Here is an 18,257-nt window from a genome sequence, read left to right as displayed (position 1 = left end):
AATCGGACGCTCCGTTATCTCAAAAACTGAAATACCATTTTTGGCGCTTTTTGCCCCGTGTCTCCAAAACAGCTAGACCTGTCTTTGACAAAAACTAATCGCATGACTCATCAGTAGGAATCGAAAGTTTTTTTGAATTATCCAAATCGGGTGTAGGTGTTCGCGAAATCGTCAACGAAAATTTGTATCCGCGCACTCACATACCACACGCGCACACACACACACACATACATTCATTTTCGTTTTTTTTGAGATTATTTACCTAAGGGAAGTATGAATTGTTTTATCCATTTTTTACTCACCTCACCTTTTATCCATAATGCTTATTTATTTATGGTTGCGCCGCCCATGATGATTATTTATCTATGGTTGCGCCATTTTCTAACTGCATGTCTCGTGAACTGTTTTATTCTATGACGTGAAGAAACGTCAAATTTATTGGCGCGTTTTATATAAACAAATACTATCATGTGCTAAATTGATTAGAAAGTTTTAACTTATAAATTCGATTAAGAAAGAATGACTATGTAATAATATAACATCATAAAAATGAATTTTGTTAATTTTCTGCAAAAACTACCATTTCACTACATTAGTAACGATCTTCTAACTTATGTAGTCGAGAATGAGTTTAGTGATTGTGATATCTCATATGACTTTCGTCTAGACAATGATTGTTTAAGCAATATCAAAAATACGAACAATGCTTTAAGAGAATATTTTGCTAATCCTGAATTGTCCTCAATCACCTGGAGGCCCTTAATCGAAGATAACGGCGTTGAAGTTCATAAATGTTTGGGCTTTATTCTTTGCATATTGAATTATGCTAAAAAAGAGAAAAAAACCGAATTAGTTTTTGAATTATGTAGTTTATATTTATTATTGATAAATCTTCCTCTAAGTCGTCTGATGAATGTTTTTCATCAAAATCTTTATTTACAATGCATTGAAATAGCTTGTTGCTACTCCACACAAAGAGATATAGGCCGATCTTTGCTCAAGAATAAGACATCAATTGTAAATTATTTCCAGGATTGGGAGATGACTCTAAAAAATTTTGATACAAAAGATACTTACTCATTGGATCATACAATGAGATGTTTAATTAAAACCGTAGTTGCATTAAATGGTGAGAATTAGACACATTTCTTGAATATCTACTAGGTTTAAAATATAGTGATATGTTATATGGATTGCTTTAAATTATAGCATACCATTATTATTTAATTTTATTGCACATGTCCAAAATTTTTGTTACATTGTTAAATTGTTGTATGCAATATGCATTTATATTTTTGATATACAGAAAATATTTGCATATGTGCAAAGTTTATAGGTAAACAATCACACATAATATTAATGTGGAGGAGCATTTTTATGGCCTATAATTACCATTTAAAAAAAATATTTAGAAATATGTTTTTCAACAGCTACATTACAAGATCTAGCGGTTCACATTTATGATTGTGCATACAGATTATTCTGCTTCAATAAACCTGAAGAAACACTATTAAGTTTAATAAAATATGCAACACCTTTTTTGAGTATGTGTGAAATGAAGGATTTGAATGCTAATGAACAAATTATGAATCTGAAACAACTTATTCAGTTTTTCAAGAAGCTAATGGAGAATTTTGGAAATAGTATTTCAGATACATTTTTGCAGCTTGTTAAGAGTATGACAATTACAAGTGCTGAAAAACCAGTAAGTTTAGTGATATATATATATATATATATATATATATATATATATATATATATATGAGGTCTGTTCAAAAAGTACCCGGAATTTTCGTTTTTTCAAAAAAATATTTATTTATTCGTCTACATTAATGTGGTCCCCTTCAAAGTAGTCCCCCCCAGATATAATGCCAGCGTTTTTTCCAATTTTCGAAGCAACCTTGATATTCACTTTTTGATATGTCCTTGAGCACTCTCAGCGATTTTCTTCAATCGAGGAAAACCGCCGCCCTTTCATGGGTCTCTTCAACTTTGGGAATAGGAAAAAGTCACACGGAGCCATATCTGGTGAATTTTTGCACTTTGCAACACTTTATTTCATTTTTTACGCAAAATTTAATACAAATTCTTTGACTTTTCAATTCTTCCATTGTAAAAATCGCCGAGCTCAGAAAAACACGTCGAACCTTAGCGACTACCACAGACAAAGTAAACAGTGAATATAGCTGAAAATTTCATCATACTTTAGGGGCATGTATACCAACACAATAAAAAAAAAATTTTGACAATCAGACACTCCAGACCCGCGAAATTTAATTATTAGTAATTCCGGGTACTTTTTGAACAGACCTCGTATATATATCTATATATATATAAATTATATTTATTAACAAAAAATGGTTATTTGATAACAGGGTTTAATTGAGATACGCCGTAAAAGAATTATGGTTATAGTACAGTTTGTAAAAGCACTTTCTTTTAATCATTTTGAAGATTACATGAACTGGTTCACGATATTTACAAGCAGCACAAAAAAACAACATCGTGTTTTTGCTCAACAATATATATTGCAATTGCTGCCTACTGAAGTTTCTTGTTCAACATCTATGGCAGATTCATATGCATATGAAGCAAATCGAATTACAACAACTGCACAATCACATAAAAAAGTTCTCATGATTATACTCAATCGCTGTTATGATACTAGTGATGAAGTTGTTACAAAAGCACTTCAGAATCTGGCAGAGGCATTCAATATACCACATATGAGTGATTTATTGACTGTAAGTAAAATAATAAATATAGGAACTAAATATTTATTTTCATAGAAATTGAATAGAATGATCTTAACAATTATGAATATAAGTTTTATGATAGTCAATTATAATTTAATGACTTATTTCTTTTTTGAAATTGTTTCATTTTTATATTTTGTGTGTAGAAACATTTGTAATATAATTATAATTTGTAATATACATATGTTTCCTTATATAATGCAATTGCTGAGTTACTGCTATATTGTTATAGCATGCTTTAAATGTCCATTTTAACTTAAAAAAAAATATTTTGTTTTTAGTATATATGCATATATAACACATAACTCAATATGTCTGTATTATTTTTTATATTTTATATTGAAATTTTTAATAATTCATAGTTGAAATGACTACTATCTACTTCTTATAAACATATATACAGTGGCGTCGGAACCAAATTTTTGATGGCTGGGCTCTTTTTTTTTTTTTTTAGATAGGCAGCCAGTGGTCTCGTTTTTCTTTTTAGAGATATTAGCCCATATAATTTTTTGAAATTGATGGGTGGGCTGAGCCCACGCGGTTCCGACGCCACTGCATACGATATATATATATATATATATATATATATATATATATATATATATATATCACACAAAAATTGACAGAGTTATAAATGTTTAAAGACTGCGCGGCCGCGCAAATTGGAAAGATTTTTTTTATAAAAACGTGAGTTTTCTGAAAATAGTTTTTTACTAAAGTAGTGAATCTGCTAGAATCTATCAAGATGTCTATAATGAAGTGAATTCTAGAAGGAATGTGAATTACTTTAATTCTGGTGGAAACGGCGCTCATTAAAGCATATGATTTAAAAGAAAAAAACTTCGTCTATGCTTCTTATTTGCATTATAGCTCACTCATTTTACACGCAAAAAACTTGTAATAGCACTCATTTTAAAGCTCATGTTGAGCACTATAAAACCCAATTTCACCCAAATGCATAAAATGTAAAACCTCGACACTAGATGGCTTTAAATACAACAATTAAATCTTGAATGAAATAAAAAACGACTTTGCTCTTTCAAATCTTGCTTAATATTTTTCCTAGAACACTTTATGTAACACCGATTTATTAAGAATTTTATTGATATTATTTTGTTCATTACATGATTTCCGTTAAAATGTATATTTTAGGAGATATTTGCAAAAAAACGAAGAAAAACGCCAAAAATATATAAATCTTTAGTGGCCAGTAACTTGAAAAGTATTAGTTTTTTTTTAAAACTATAGAAGACATTTTTTTCTTATAATTAGTTCTTCTATCGATTTTCGACGTTATTTTGAAAAAATGTAATTGCACAATTGAGAAGGGGTGTCATCCCCCCGGGGGGTGATGGCGCAACCCGAATTGTTTTCACTTTTGAACTTGAGGGTAAGATGAACCTAATTCCAAAATTTTATACAATTCCGAGCACAGTAAAAAAATTCAGACCTAAAACGCTCCGTTTACTGCGCTAATACAATATATATATATGGATAGTTTAAAAATAATTAATTTTGAATTAGAATGAAATAAAGGGATAAAAAGTATACTATGTCCTTCTCCTGGCTCTAAACTACCTCCCTGCCAATTTTCATCTAAATCGGTCCAGCCGTTCGTGAGTTATAAGTGGTAGCACATAAGGCGTTCCTCTTTTATATATATAGATATATATATATATATAAACTTTTCTAAAGTTTTATTTTATTAATTACAATTTTACCAGTATAATTTTGGTTTCGCAATAATTAGGTTATGAACCAAATGTTTACAATTTTGAAAGAATTGGGATTTATTCAAGAGTATTGAAGATTAATATTAGACTGTATATAATAGTTATAATTATAGGAATGTTTATAAATTTATTGTATATTATTTCAGAAAATATTTGATCCAGAGGCAGCTGTATTTACTTCTATCGATGTTGCTGAACTGCCAACAGCTGATAGTATAAACAAACTTCTACTACATTATTTGCGCGAAGAAAAAATATCACTGCGAAAAGCTGCGTTGCAAGTATTAGAGTGTATCGCAAATCATAAGCCAAAACACTGGTTGAATTCTTCATTGAAAAATGTAAGCATATCTTATTTTTTATTTATTTTAGTTTGTTTAATGAAAATTTTTTTTTCTTGTACTTTTACAAACATATATAAATATTTTATTTTAAAGTTAATGTCATTATATAAGCAAACAATCTTTGTAAGATTGCTAAAACTGATTTTTATATAACTACCAACTTTCTTTTATTAATAATTTGCTATAATATTTTTAAATATGTTATTAGTGTACAATAATTTGAGAGGTACATTATTTAACCTTTATGTTTATCTCAATTTAAAGCTAGGTAGTGATGTGGTTATCGATCTTGTCTCTCAAATTTAAATAAGGGCTTTGATACCAACTTGAGACTTAAACCAAAGTAGAGAAAATGTGTTTGTGCAAGGTCCAGATGGTTTGATGTTCAAAATACCTTCTATCATCCTAATGCTTTGCTATATTAAATTGTTGAAAGTTTGAAGGGCTTTTCGCGTTTAAGAGAATTGCACTTTAGTTTCCAGTGAACACTAATTTTGCTTGATGGAGCCTGAAATAATAATTATTATTATTGTTTATGAATAAATAAATAAATGCTGTTGTAATGCTCACTATTTCAATCTGCATTTACATGTGTATTAATTTATAATTCTGTAAATATAAATAAACCAACAATATTGATTTGTATGGCATAAGATATTTGAAATTTTTGTGCCAAATTACTGTGATTTCCGTTTGTATTTGATATCTGATATTTAAGTGTAAATATATTCTATTTAAAATCTATTTGAAACTAATTGATGTGTATTTTTTTATATGCAGCAACTAGTAGCCATGGTACGTGATTTTGCAATATCTATTCGAAGTCAGGCTTTAAGTATTTTGACAGAATATGTTTCAAAATATATGATAGAAGAACATGCTTTAATATATATTTGGTTGGAAAATGTTTTACCAGAAGCATCAAATACAGTCAGCGAGCTTGACAGTAAGATATATTTGGTAAGTTAATAGGGAATATTAATTATCATTTGTTTTTGTTTTCTTTTATATTCTATATGTAATATTAAATATAGGATCTTTCAAAATTATTTCTGGAAAACTTAGTGCCTTTTGAAAATATTGATATTAAAACAAATTATGTAATACCCTGGAATATTTTACAACATATTCAAGAGAAGCATTGGAGACCATATCTGGAGAACTCCATGAAATATTGGAATTCTAAGAAATTACTGGGGTAGGTGTTATTTAACTAAGGTTTTGCGCAGTATAAAAGTACTATAATACTAATTATTTGATTTTTTGCAGTTCAAATGTGATAACTATGATTCAAACTTATATACATACTAAATACAATTTATATGCATTGCTTTTTTTGTCCTGCGTGGCAAAAACAATGGCGCTGAAAGATATCACATTTGCGGTAGAATACTATGAACATTATATTAATTTGTCAAAACATGATAGGGTATGTAAATATACTTTATATTATATATCATATTTATTTAATGTGCTTTATGGTCAAGTTAAATTGTCAGACAATATATTTTTTTATATTTTTGCATTTCATGGCATTTTTGTGATGTACCGTGTGTGTATATATTCAGATACTATGTATATAAAATTCGAATAGATTGGCTAATCCCAAATGCTACCAATTTTTTGAATTTCATTGTTGAATTAAGAAAAAAAAAAAAAAAATAGTACAATGTTAATTACATTAATTATTATTAGAACAAGTGACTTGATTAATCATCATTTTTATTGATAAAAATATTTGTTTTATATAGGGTTTTCTATTAATCTATAGGAATACTAAAAATGATTTTTCGAAGATAATTGGGAAGTTCCTGCAATTTTCTTTAAGTCACAATCCCATACACCTCTAGATATTTCAACTACACAACTTTTGTTACCTGTTATTTATTGCAGATATGAATTATCGAATATATGCATATGTGTATATATATATATATATATATATATATATATAAAATTATATTTATATGAAGTTTGTGTTTTTGTAGGAACTGAAACATCAGATGTGTGCACTACGTTTTGTTTTAGAAATATTAAGCTCTCAACATTCCATGCCTTCAGATAGAAAAGATGCGCTTTCAGATAGCTTGATACTTCAAATTACCACATGGAATGTGCCTGTTAAATTAGTTGTTAATTTTATTGATACAATCACTAATTTGCAGAATTCTGCTGATTGGAAGGAGCATTATGTGGAAGTAAGTTGATATTTTATTTTATTTAATTTAATTGCTAAAATATAAATTGGCATTTTCTTTTTAAAAATCTCAAACAATATTTGTTGCAGATAGCTTGTGATACAATTAAAGAAGGTTTGAGTGCTCTACAAGATGGAGTTACCTTCAATATAAATAAATTTGAAATATCACTTTTATTATATGCAGAAAATTCAACTGGAATACGAAAGTTGCCCTTTCGACAATTAGCAATCAGATTGTGTCATAAGATTTGTTCTATTGAACAATCAGTTATATGTAATTATGTTTTTTTTTTTTTTTTAATATGAATTGCGATATATAAAAAAAGTTGATAAATGGGTTGTAATATTTTTTGTAAACAATTCACAGTGCTTTTTCGACAGAAGCCTACTTTGTACAGAACAATGCTATTAACACTGGGACGTCTCTGCCTGCGAGAGGAAGTTGCTGCTACAAATGCTATTCCAATTTATATAAAAATTATGTTTAGAAGTCCTAAAACTAATGAAAAAATTCTTTGTTTCATAATACTAAAAGATCTTTGCACAATGTAAGTACATACTATTCATTTATTCATATACTAAATGATTCTATACTAAATTAATTAAAATTTTTACTGAATCACCTTATTTAAAGTTCAGTTTAAAAAACATAGTTCTGTTTCCTCAATTGTCTTAAGAAGAAATTTTTAAAAATGTTATTAAATAATTTATGAAAGTTTTGAATGGCAATTTGTTGAATAGCATAATGCACTACTTTTTCATCTATGATACCCAGTCCATCTAATGTATTAAGTGAGTAAGTGAGTTTTAATGTGGGACCATTAACAAATTTATGTCTTTTGTTATAATAATTAGATTTGGAATTTGAACTTGAATTGAACAGTTGGCAATATCTATTTTTAAACAAAGGGTAGTTAGGAGAAAAATGAAAGGAATGGTTAAGATCTTGTACTAATGGAACAAAGGTCGCTGAGATATAGTGGACGATAGGGAAAACTATTTTAATTGCTTTTTTCTGAATTGAAACACTGATGTAAGTAAAGGTGCAAAACTCTAAAATTGAATCCCATAAATTACGTTTGAATAAAAATATGAATAATAAATTGTAGGAAGGCTCTATTTGCTTGCTTTCATTCTTTTGATAATTTAGGTATTAAAGTGATAACAATACTACTTAAAACATCTCTTTTTATCACCTATATTTGACAACATCGAACAGATAATTATTTATGACGTTATTGTGGATAAAGAAAATGTTTAAATTAGTCACATTTTTGGGTTCAATCTTTGCATTTGAAACTTTTTTGACTTAAATTATTTTTTTCCAGTGTAAAAAATATGCTAGTAAATATATATATATATATATATATATATATATATATATATATTTGAAAAATATCAAATGAAACATTTTAAAAGTATTAAGTCACAACTTTATGATTATTATTTATCTGAAAGAAATTGTGAAATAGATTTAAGAATAAACTATTATGAATAACAATTTATGTCTGTTGTCAGAATGAGATACTGTATGTATGAACATATATTTAATTAAATGAAAAATATTTTTATTTATCTATTAAATTTGTGTTCAGGTACACAAGGCTAGTGGAACCACATTTGGATGTATTATTGCTCTGTTTTCGTTGTGAGAATCGTGTGCGCGCAGTTGCTGCTCGTCTGATTACTGAATTAATGGCTGATGGCTACATTAAACTCAACGAAGAACAAATGGTTTGCTACTTTTCAATGGTATTGGACGAACAGAAAGATGTAAAATGTGTGGTGGAGTACTTTATTTCACAAAAGGCAACAGCCAGCCAAGACAAAGATTTTTTACATGACATGCTGCTGAGCGTGATATACTTTCACAATAACAAGGTAAATTTCTTTGTGTACTAATAAATAAAGATTAAAAACTAAATTAGAATTGAATAAAAATGTACTTGATTTTTAATTATGTTACTGTATTTAGTCTAATTAAACTAAATTGTTAAAGTGTTAATAGTGGTACTTCATTTGGGATCAACTATAATAATAATAAGTATTTTCTTTTCTTTTCTCTGTGAGTATTAAATTCAATTATTTTATTTAATTTGTCCATTACTGTATATTAATATTTCTTGATCAAATATCATTGTTTTTTCTTAAGGACTTACTTTTTATTTTGTTTTATTATGTACATAATTATACAATATAAAATGTGAGCTTTACATACCAAAATGTAAATTCAATTTTATTTGAAATCAAGTCACTTCCTAAATAAATTAGTATACTTTAGATTAGTGATTAGTGATAATATACATATATAACTCTCTATAAATTCTATTTAGGTTTCATCTTTAGCTCTAGGAAAGGCTTTTTCTTATAATGGTGATGAAATGATAATTACTCGACATAATTTGTATCGATATATGGTCTTCAATATGAGGGAACAATCTCGATATAAAACTGTACAAGCTTTATACAATAATATTTTAGGTAGGTAATATGTGTTTTTTTACATACATGATTTGGTTCCTTACCAACACACTGAAATTTTTAACATTTTAGCATTCATCGCAAGTAATGAATTATTATGATAATCTGACTACCAATATGAATAATATAATGAGAATATAATATGAATATATTATATACTCACATTGTCCGGGCTGAATACTCTTATAAACGGTGTTTACTCAAATTTTGGATATTACAACCAATTTAAAAGTTAAATGACTTTCACAATTTGTAAATTTTTCTAAATATCCACCTTGAACACCATTGTACATTTTATAATAATAAAAACTCTTACTTTTGAAAATGATTAGATAATTTTTTATAATAATAAGTATAATTACCTATTATTATATGTAAATGATTTTCTTATAATATGCATATTATATTTGTTAGAACCTTGGAGTCTTTCTACTGATGAATCTTCCAACGGCCCTGATGAATTAGCTATTGTGTGTGATGCGCTGACAATTTTGTCTTTGAGACAAATGAAACCTGAGTTTCTAATTGTGGGTGCTAAAAAAAACAACACTTGCGAAGAAGAAGAAATGAGAATGGAAACGGATGAAGAAGAACCACATGTTGATGATGTAAGTATAGTTTTAAATAAAAACATTCATTTATTCATTTTATAAAGTGTGTTTGCATATTTTTGTTTGAAAAGATTTAACAAGGGAAGAAGATTTTACAGACAGTATTAACTGCTTAATATATTATAACTGTTACAATTAATTATACCTAATACTAATTATACCTTACCGCGTTATAATATTTGAAATGAAATTGAAATGCACTTGTGCAGTAAAATATCTGAACATGTAATCTAACATAATTACTCATGATTATATTATTTTCAAAATACTCTTAATTACATACATTGGCACTGTTATCTGCACATAATTAGTTTAATTTTGGTTTGCTTGAATTACTGCTATCACAAGATATTGAAAATATTATTATCAGAATATGATGAAAAACAATAAATATGATCTTGTTCAAATTAGGAGGAGTACATTACCATTAAGATATTAAAACTAAATTTCAATGCTTTTTATTTCACTTATACAGAAAAAGATGCTGTCGTTAATAGAAATGATGACGCCAACTTTATTAAAATTTAAAACAAAAATACGAACTGGGTTCGATACACCTAAAGGAGAAATTCTTAAGCAAATATTTTTGAATTACATTGATGAACTTTCTATCGATTTCAAGAAAGAGGTATGCCTACAATTTATAAACAATTATCTTGTTTTTTTTTGTTTAATGTGCTTTATGTTTTTATTCTTAACAGATTAAAAAACTGAATCCTGAAGTTGGTAAACCAGTATTTGGTAAGTGATTCAATCATTCGAAATACAAGTATACTGTGATAATTAGTAGAAAGCATCTATTACACTTACATCTTTGAATTTACATAATGTATACTGTGTTCACACACATACACACACACACATATATATATATATATATATATATATATATATATATATGTTAAAAATTTTAATAATTTTGATGTTGAAATTTGTGAGATTCAATCTTCAGGGCAATACATCAATTAAAAACTTGTTTCGACAGTCTGTCGCATCGGACATCGACGTTGCAACATGCACTCTTTACAATAAGAAATTTTTCCTACAATTAATTCCTTAAAATTTATATAATTGTTCCGATTTAAAGTGACAAGAACTGTTTTAGTAGTGCAATTGTGAATAATTATTATTAGAAATTAATTAGAAATATTACAATTACATTCCACTGAAGATGACACAAAACAATGTGTCGAAACATATGGAAACAATAAAAATGTTATAAGTTTTTATAAGTTTTTAAATGATGTTTTGCCCTGAAGATTGAATCTCATATATATATATATATATATATATATATATATATATATATACAGGGCCGCTCCTGCCTTGAATACAATGCATGCAAAAAATGCGGGCGCACGCCTTAGGGGGCGCCAAAACGAGGTTCGCAAATGAAATTTATAATATATTATTTATATATTTTTTTAAACATAAAATCTAGAATAATTAGTAGATTATAATAAACAATCCAACTTAACTATGAGTCACAAAAAGCATATTTAGTTTGCAATGTGATGTCAAAAGAAACAATGAACCAAATAATAACTCTGAAAATTTGTAAATTATTGTTCTGCTTACTGTTCAAAGTACTTTTAAATTTTATACGCTTTTAGATTATATATAATTTTTTGTGTGCTAAAGTGTGTGTACAAAAATCCAAAATGATTAAAAATTAATTGAAAAAATTGAAGTAAATGCTTATATAATTTTAATGAAAAACTGTTAAAACATTTAAAATTATTGGGGGGGGGGCGCTAGAACAAATCTTTCATGCGGGCGCTGAGGACCCCAGGACCGGCCCTGTATATATATATGCGTATATACTAGGGCGGGTCGATTTGAAGGTCACTTAGGCACATATGATTTTCGGATACTAGGGATCAAATTAAGATACTTTGCTGAAGAAACCTTACCTCTGAAATTAATTCTGATGTCCCGTGCCTTGACCCCAAAAATAAGGGTTGAATGTTGGAAAACCGCTCAGGGGAGGCCCCAGGGGATGAACCACGGGCATGGGTGAATTGGCATTCCAAATTTAGTGGGGGTCGGTCATACATTTGGACGCGATTGGGGCACTAAATGGGTCAAAATGGAATTTTTCAAATTTCGACCCTTATTTTTGGGTCATTGCACGGAACATCAGAATTCATTTTAGAGGTATAGTTTCTGCAACAAAGTATCTTATTTTGATCCCTAGTATCTGAAAATCATGTGTGTCTAAGCGACTTTTTTGACCTATACGAATCGACCTGCTCTAATATATATATATATATATATATATATATATATATATAAATATATATATTAGATATGTATATATGTATAAACTTGTTAAAAATTAACAATCAAATGCATTAAATAACACAAAATTATTAATTTTAGATCCGAATTTGATAGTTTTATTTTACAGGGTTTTAATACTATTAATTAAGTTATTAAGATATTTGTAAACTTAGTATTAATTTTGAGATAACTATTTTATTTTATTGACCAAAGTTAAATAATTATTGTTAATTTATACAGATATCTTTATATATAATATATATGTACTTATAAAATATGTTCTTTGGCTTAAACAAATACAAATTTATTTACGATATTTGGAATTTGTTATTATATATTCACCTATAAGTCAGTTAGTTACAATAGTTATAAAAATCTATTTAATGTAATACGGGGAATATGATAATAATAATAGTAATAGTTAATAATTTTAATTTGAAAAAATGCAATTTTTTTACATTAATATTACATAATCTTTACTAATAATTTGGCTATTTCATAAAAAAATATTTTTGTCATTTAATTAATTATTCAATGTGTACCTTATTTATTTAAATTTTTATTTCGTTTTATAAGCAACATTTTTATCATATATACTTAACAAAGCTTTGTTCTAAACTATTCTGGTTTATTTTAAAAAAAGCTACATATATTCAAACATTTGTTATTACAATGTTCGAAATGCTATTGCAATGTCAAAATGTTCTCTTAAATGCTGAATATCTTTTACATAAAAAATGTAATTGTTTGAAAAGTTCATTGTTTGATTAGTAGATATTGCAGTACGTCATTTCAAGCAAATTTTGTAAATTAGACAAAGCCAACAGTTGGTATATCTTAGAACTTCTCTAATCCTGATGATTTTTAATTTAATGCAGCAATCTTGATGAAGCGCTACTTTCACTTGGAAACAATTTTAATTTATACTTTCATGTGCGTTACATATGGGCGTCGAATCTGGAACCTTCTGGTTGGAAGCCCAAAGCTGTAAATACGAACCAAGATTATATTGGAGTGTTGAAAATATGTGCCAAAGTGTCGGAGTGTAGTCCAAACCAAAATAAAGTGATTTAAGAACTGCAATTGTGATTAGTGATATAGACATGTTGGACAATGGTGAGTACAGTAGTAAAAGATTTGAGTTGCTCGTTTTGTATAAGGAAATAATTAAATTTAAAGTAAGTTACTGTACACTACGATCAAAGATTTATTAGCAAGCGGTAGTTCCTTTAGTTCAACATTTTGTTTTTCTGCTAATACTGAACGTTTTGGTATAGATCGATCGGCCCTTTCTCTATATTTATTTGCTGACATATCCATTGATACAATCTATTTCTCGAATTGAAAATTTTGAAAATAATATATAAATTTTGAATTTTGAATCACTCAAATCGGACGCTCCGTTATCTCGATAACTGAATAACCATTTATGGCACTTTTTGCCCCGTATCTTTAAAACGGCTGAAGCCAAAAACTACTCAGAACGTCTGCACATCAATGAGAATCGAATATTTTTTTGAATTATTCAAATCGATTGATCTGTGTTTCCGAAATCGTGGACGAATATGTGTATCCGCACACACAGACATATACATCAATTTTTTCTAAGCTATGCCAAAATGTTCAGAAGGCTTTGAAACATATATATATATATATTATATATATATATATATATATATATATGTATATTTATATATATTATATTTATATATATATGCATATATATATATATAATATATATATATATATATATATATATATATATATATATATGCAAAAAAATTATTTTAGTTTTTTTGCGATGACTATAACTTACCCCACGGGAAGCTTTGAAACATATATATATATATATATATATATATATATATATATATGCAAAAAAAAATATTTTCGATTTTTTTGCGATGACTATAACTTACCCCACGGGAAGCTAATATAATATATAGACAAGGGTAACATTCTTGCATAATTTTTTCTAACAACTTCATCTTGTTTACTCCTTTGAAACTGAAAAGTTTTCATAACGCAATAGATAGATTACAGGGGTGCTATTTTATTTTTGTGGCAAATGATAATGATTATTATAGGAATTCTATGAATCCTGCTTCTTTAATTTTTTACGCAAATTGCAGTCTCAATAAGCTTTAAATATAGGCGTTAAAATACTGTTCACGATTATGGACCGTGTTCGGTTCTTAAGATTTTGATGCCGTCTCCTGAACCGTGTCCGGGTTCGGAATCTTGTTGGACATATTTTCGATTGTCAATCATATTAGATTTGAAATTATAGACCTAAAGTAAGCGATTATCTTATATATCTTTTGACTAAAATAAGATTGTCAAATATATCTCTTGCCTCCGGTACTAGATAATGTCAAATTTGAGAAGGCATACAAAAATATAAAAAGGTGGGAATATTTGACTGCGTAATGGTACGAATTACTTTTATTTCAAAATGTTTTATGTATAATTTGATCGATACTTTTCAGTATTTTAATTTATTGATACGGTTTAAAAGTCTTTGCTTACATAATTGTAAATACATTTTATTTCTTTTTCGTTACTTTGTTAGGCACTTTATCATTAAATTATAAATAGCACTATTTTAAAATACTAGTTACTAGATAAATTTAAAATATTAAACAAGGTGATTTGAATTTTTTTATCATACTTTTGTAATAGGTTCAATTACGTAGTCTTATCATTATTTGCATACATTTGAGATATAGTGTTAGTTAATTCTCCTATAAGCATAATATGTATTCAATATTTATATCTGAACCGGCGTTAATATTTTTATGCTGATGTCTATTAATTTCAATCTATTGTAATTAGATATTATCAGATTACTTTACTTATTTAACGGAAACATATTAATTCCTGTTCATATATTAAAATTCTAAATCTAAAATGAACGCAAATTTATAGACCATTATCTAGAATACACATTGCTTTGCAATATCATATTTGGAAAAATGAAACGTATGCAATAAAATATTTTTTTTACTACAAAGTAAATAAGTCATTTATTGCAATATTTTTTTATATATATTTATTATGTTCCAAAATTAAAGATCTAAAGTTTTGTTATGATCAAGAAAGTAAAATTTGTATTGTTCAACAATATTAAGAGTTAATAAAAAAAAGTTTCAAATATCGTAACTACGTTTTGTTATGATGATATAGTTAGGGCTTATACTGGTTAGAGTTTTGGCCTTGCAACCAGAGGATTCCTGCCAGGTTCGTTGGCCAGTTCGGACAGCCTGATATCAAGGTTTTCACTTGAAAATATAGATGTATATACATTGCTGCATCTTATAAAAAATCTATGTATTAGAAAAATTTTAATATCTAGTTTATTTCCCAATCTTTGTGATGATGTAGAAATATCATCAAAACAGCGATAAGTTCATGTCATTATGATTGGACCCATGAGTTATGATTGTTGTTCGAACACGAAAGGAAAAAAATGATTTAGTTATACGTTTTCCTATAAAAGAAATATGTGAGACTTGTATAAATGGTTCTATATTATAAAGAAACTAATCTCTAACACGATTTGAACGGCGTCTTAATTTTTGTAGAACGTTTACTTTATTTTTATTAAATTTGTCCGGATTCGTGTACGGTATTGTAAAGAAGTAATGATGAGTAATACTCAAATGGATTTATCTCTTAAAATTTATCACAGCTATTAAGTTCCCGACTGGAAATTGAAGTATGGCGCGGATCAGGGCTGCCCTAAATTAAGTAGGGTCCCAGTGCGGCAACCGTACTTGGCCCCTATGCGATATGTAACGCCTTGCCGGATAAGGTCTGTGTTGGGCAAACTGTTCCGGGCCCTAATCGAAAATATGAAATGGCCCCTATAAAAATATCGAACTTGGCCCTTAACTTAAAATAAGCATATGGCCCTGAAAATAATATGTGATATGCCCTGAAAAATATATTTGATATGGCCCTGAAAAATATATTTGATGCGGCCCTGAAAATAATATGTGATATGGTCCTGAAAATATATTTGATATGGCCCTGAAATATATTTGATGCGGCCCTGAAAATAATATGTGATATGGTCCTGAAAAATATATTTGATATGGCCCTGAAAAATATATTTGACGTGGCCCTGAAAATAAAATTGGCATGGCCCATAAAAAAATGCATATGCTAAATTTTTTTTATTAATTCTTTTGATAACAATTTTTTATATATAATAACAATAAATAACAAATGTTAATTAGGTTTTATTGGTCCGCCGCCTATGATCTCTCCCATTCTCCCAATCACGGGAATAATTTATAACCTTCCCGAGGGCTTGGTTAAATGCTTGCTCTTTAATAGGGCTCAACTGCGGATTTTTAATTGATTCAGTTGTCATTATACCTGTAACAAAATGTATAGCCATAAATAATAAAATCATCTATGTGTACTGTGTGAATAATACCTACCATATAAACACTTCACAAGTTCACTGTCTTTAAGACATTAAACACTAAAAAAAAAAAAACTAAAAATTAAAATTAAATTATTCGATAATAATAAAAAGAAAAATACACGATAAATTGTTAACAAGAATACACTTACTTGAAGCATTGCGCGACTTATTGCCTAAATTTATGTTACATTCCGACAACTGCTGATCGACGTTATTCTGATTTACAAAACGCCCTTTATTCAAGCGGTATTGTTTTTTCAGAACATCTTGCCTTCTGTTTATGGTTTCTTCATTGTCCGTAGAAAACGCATATTCCTTTTGTTGCAATATTTTTAACTTTTCCAAGGCAATTTAATATGTATCTGAAATTACAACTCAAATCAAAGATATGTTTATATATATATATATATATATATATATATATATGTGTGTGTGTGTGTGTGTGTGTGTGTTTGTGTGTATATAACAAAATACACAATACGTAGTTGATCAATAATACTTACTCGCGTAATCTCGTACATCCACCTCATGAAGACTCCAATTATCCGATGCTGGTGCCGCCCGACGCTTCACCAAATCTTGAAGAAGAAGTAAATTTTCTCCCGATAGCTCATAATTATTTAAAAATGGGCATTCGAATTTATCTTATCCTTCATTATATATCAACCAATCCACCGGCACTACATCGATACTCTATTTTCACTTGTATCATTGAGAAATAAAACACACACAATGCACTACTTTTCCACTGATTATTAAACGATAATTACACGACGTTCTTTTAAAACAAATAAAAATATATCGTAATAATATTTCGTAATTTTCGCACTTCCTATTAAACACATAACGACCGCTTAGCTTGGCATTCAGTAATGAACTAAAAAACTAACAATGGTCCTCTTTGATAGAAGATGAAGTTCTTACATACATGTATTGGTGCCTCGATCGTATTCCATATTATCAATCAATGGTTTATATAATATCATATGCAACGGCGCGATGATGATCTCTTTCTCTGCATTCAATATATACTTATATATATATATATATATATATTATATATATATAAATTTTTATGGTCGTCGAATAAAAAATTATGTACTATTAATTTTTTTACGTAGAACTTCAATATTAGATCTATTTGAACTAATATCAGTATTTCTGTCCACATAAAAAAATTGTTCGAAATAATATTTGACAAATGTTTGTTGCCTATTCGTATTATATGAGCAATCATAAATGTATATTGTTCACAATCTGCTGTACGCCGGCATCTATAAAGTTAACGTGTGACATAGCGCCGATCTTTCTTACTCTTGCCCACTCTATTTCATTCGATGTTAATGTTTAGCAGTATTAGAATATGTTAAAATGAAATGTAAAACTTGTATTTATTATTGAAGTAAAATTATGT

General features: G+C 28.0%; 1 protein-coding gene and 1 long non-coding RNA gene across 2 annotated transcripts; one reads left to right on the top strand and one right to left on the bottom strand.

The window, feature by feature from the left end:
* The first annotated feature begins 519 nt into the window (after positions 1 to 519).
* LOC113367397 (condensin-2 complex subunit D3-like) lies at positions 520 to 10,973 on the top strand. The gene is made up of 15 exons (XM_026609007.1): positions 520 to 1,129; positions 1,431 to 1,705; positions 2,376 to 2,744; positions 4,636 to 4,830; positions 5,614 to 5,793; positions 5,868 to 6,031; positions 6,103 to 6,262; positions 6,822 to 7,031; positions 7,121 to 7,307; positions 7,401 to 7,581; positions 8,629 to 8,914; positions 9,367 to 9,514; positions 9,929 to 10,122; positions 10,601 to 10,753; positions 10,827 to 10,973. The coding sequence occupies exons 1-15, from the start codon at positions 550 to 552 to the stop codon at positions 10,872 to 10,874; spliced, it is 3,330 nt and encodes a 1,109-aa protein (XP_026464792.1). The 5' UTR covers positions 520 to 549; the 3' UTR covers positions 10,875 to 10,973.
* A 5,690-nt stretch (positions 10,974 to 16,663) lies between these two features.
* Positions 16,664 to 17,549, bottom strand: LOC113368127. The gene is made up of 4 exons (XR_003366346.1): positions 17,347 to 17,549; positions 16,993 to 17,205; positions 16,857 to 16,900; positions 16,664 to 16,791 (listed from the first exon to the last, which is right to left on the bottom strand). It is a non-coding gene; the product is annotated as an uncharacterized LOC113368127 (long non-coding RNA).
* Between the last annotated feature and the right edge of the window lie 708 nt (positions 17,550 to 18,257).

The sequence above is a fragment of the Ctenocephalides felis genome, unplaced genomic scaffold (genome assembly GCF_003426905.1).
Source record: "Ctenocephalides felis isolate EL2017-DRISC unplaced genomic scaffold, ASM342690v1 CF-g0.4_SCAFFOLD_01170, whole genome shotgun sequence".
Lineage (NCBI taxonomy): Eukaryota > Metazoa > Arthropoda > Insecta > Siphonaptera > Pulicidae > Ctenocephalides > Ctenocephalides felis.
Note: the sequence above shows the minus strand (reverse complement) of the source record. Positions and strands in the feature narration are given on the sequence as shown.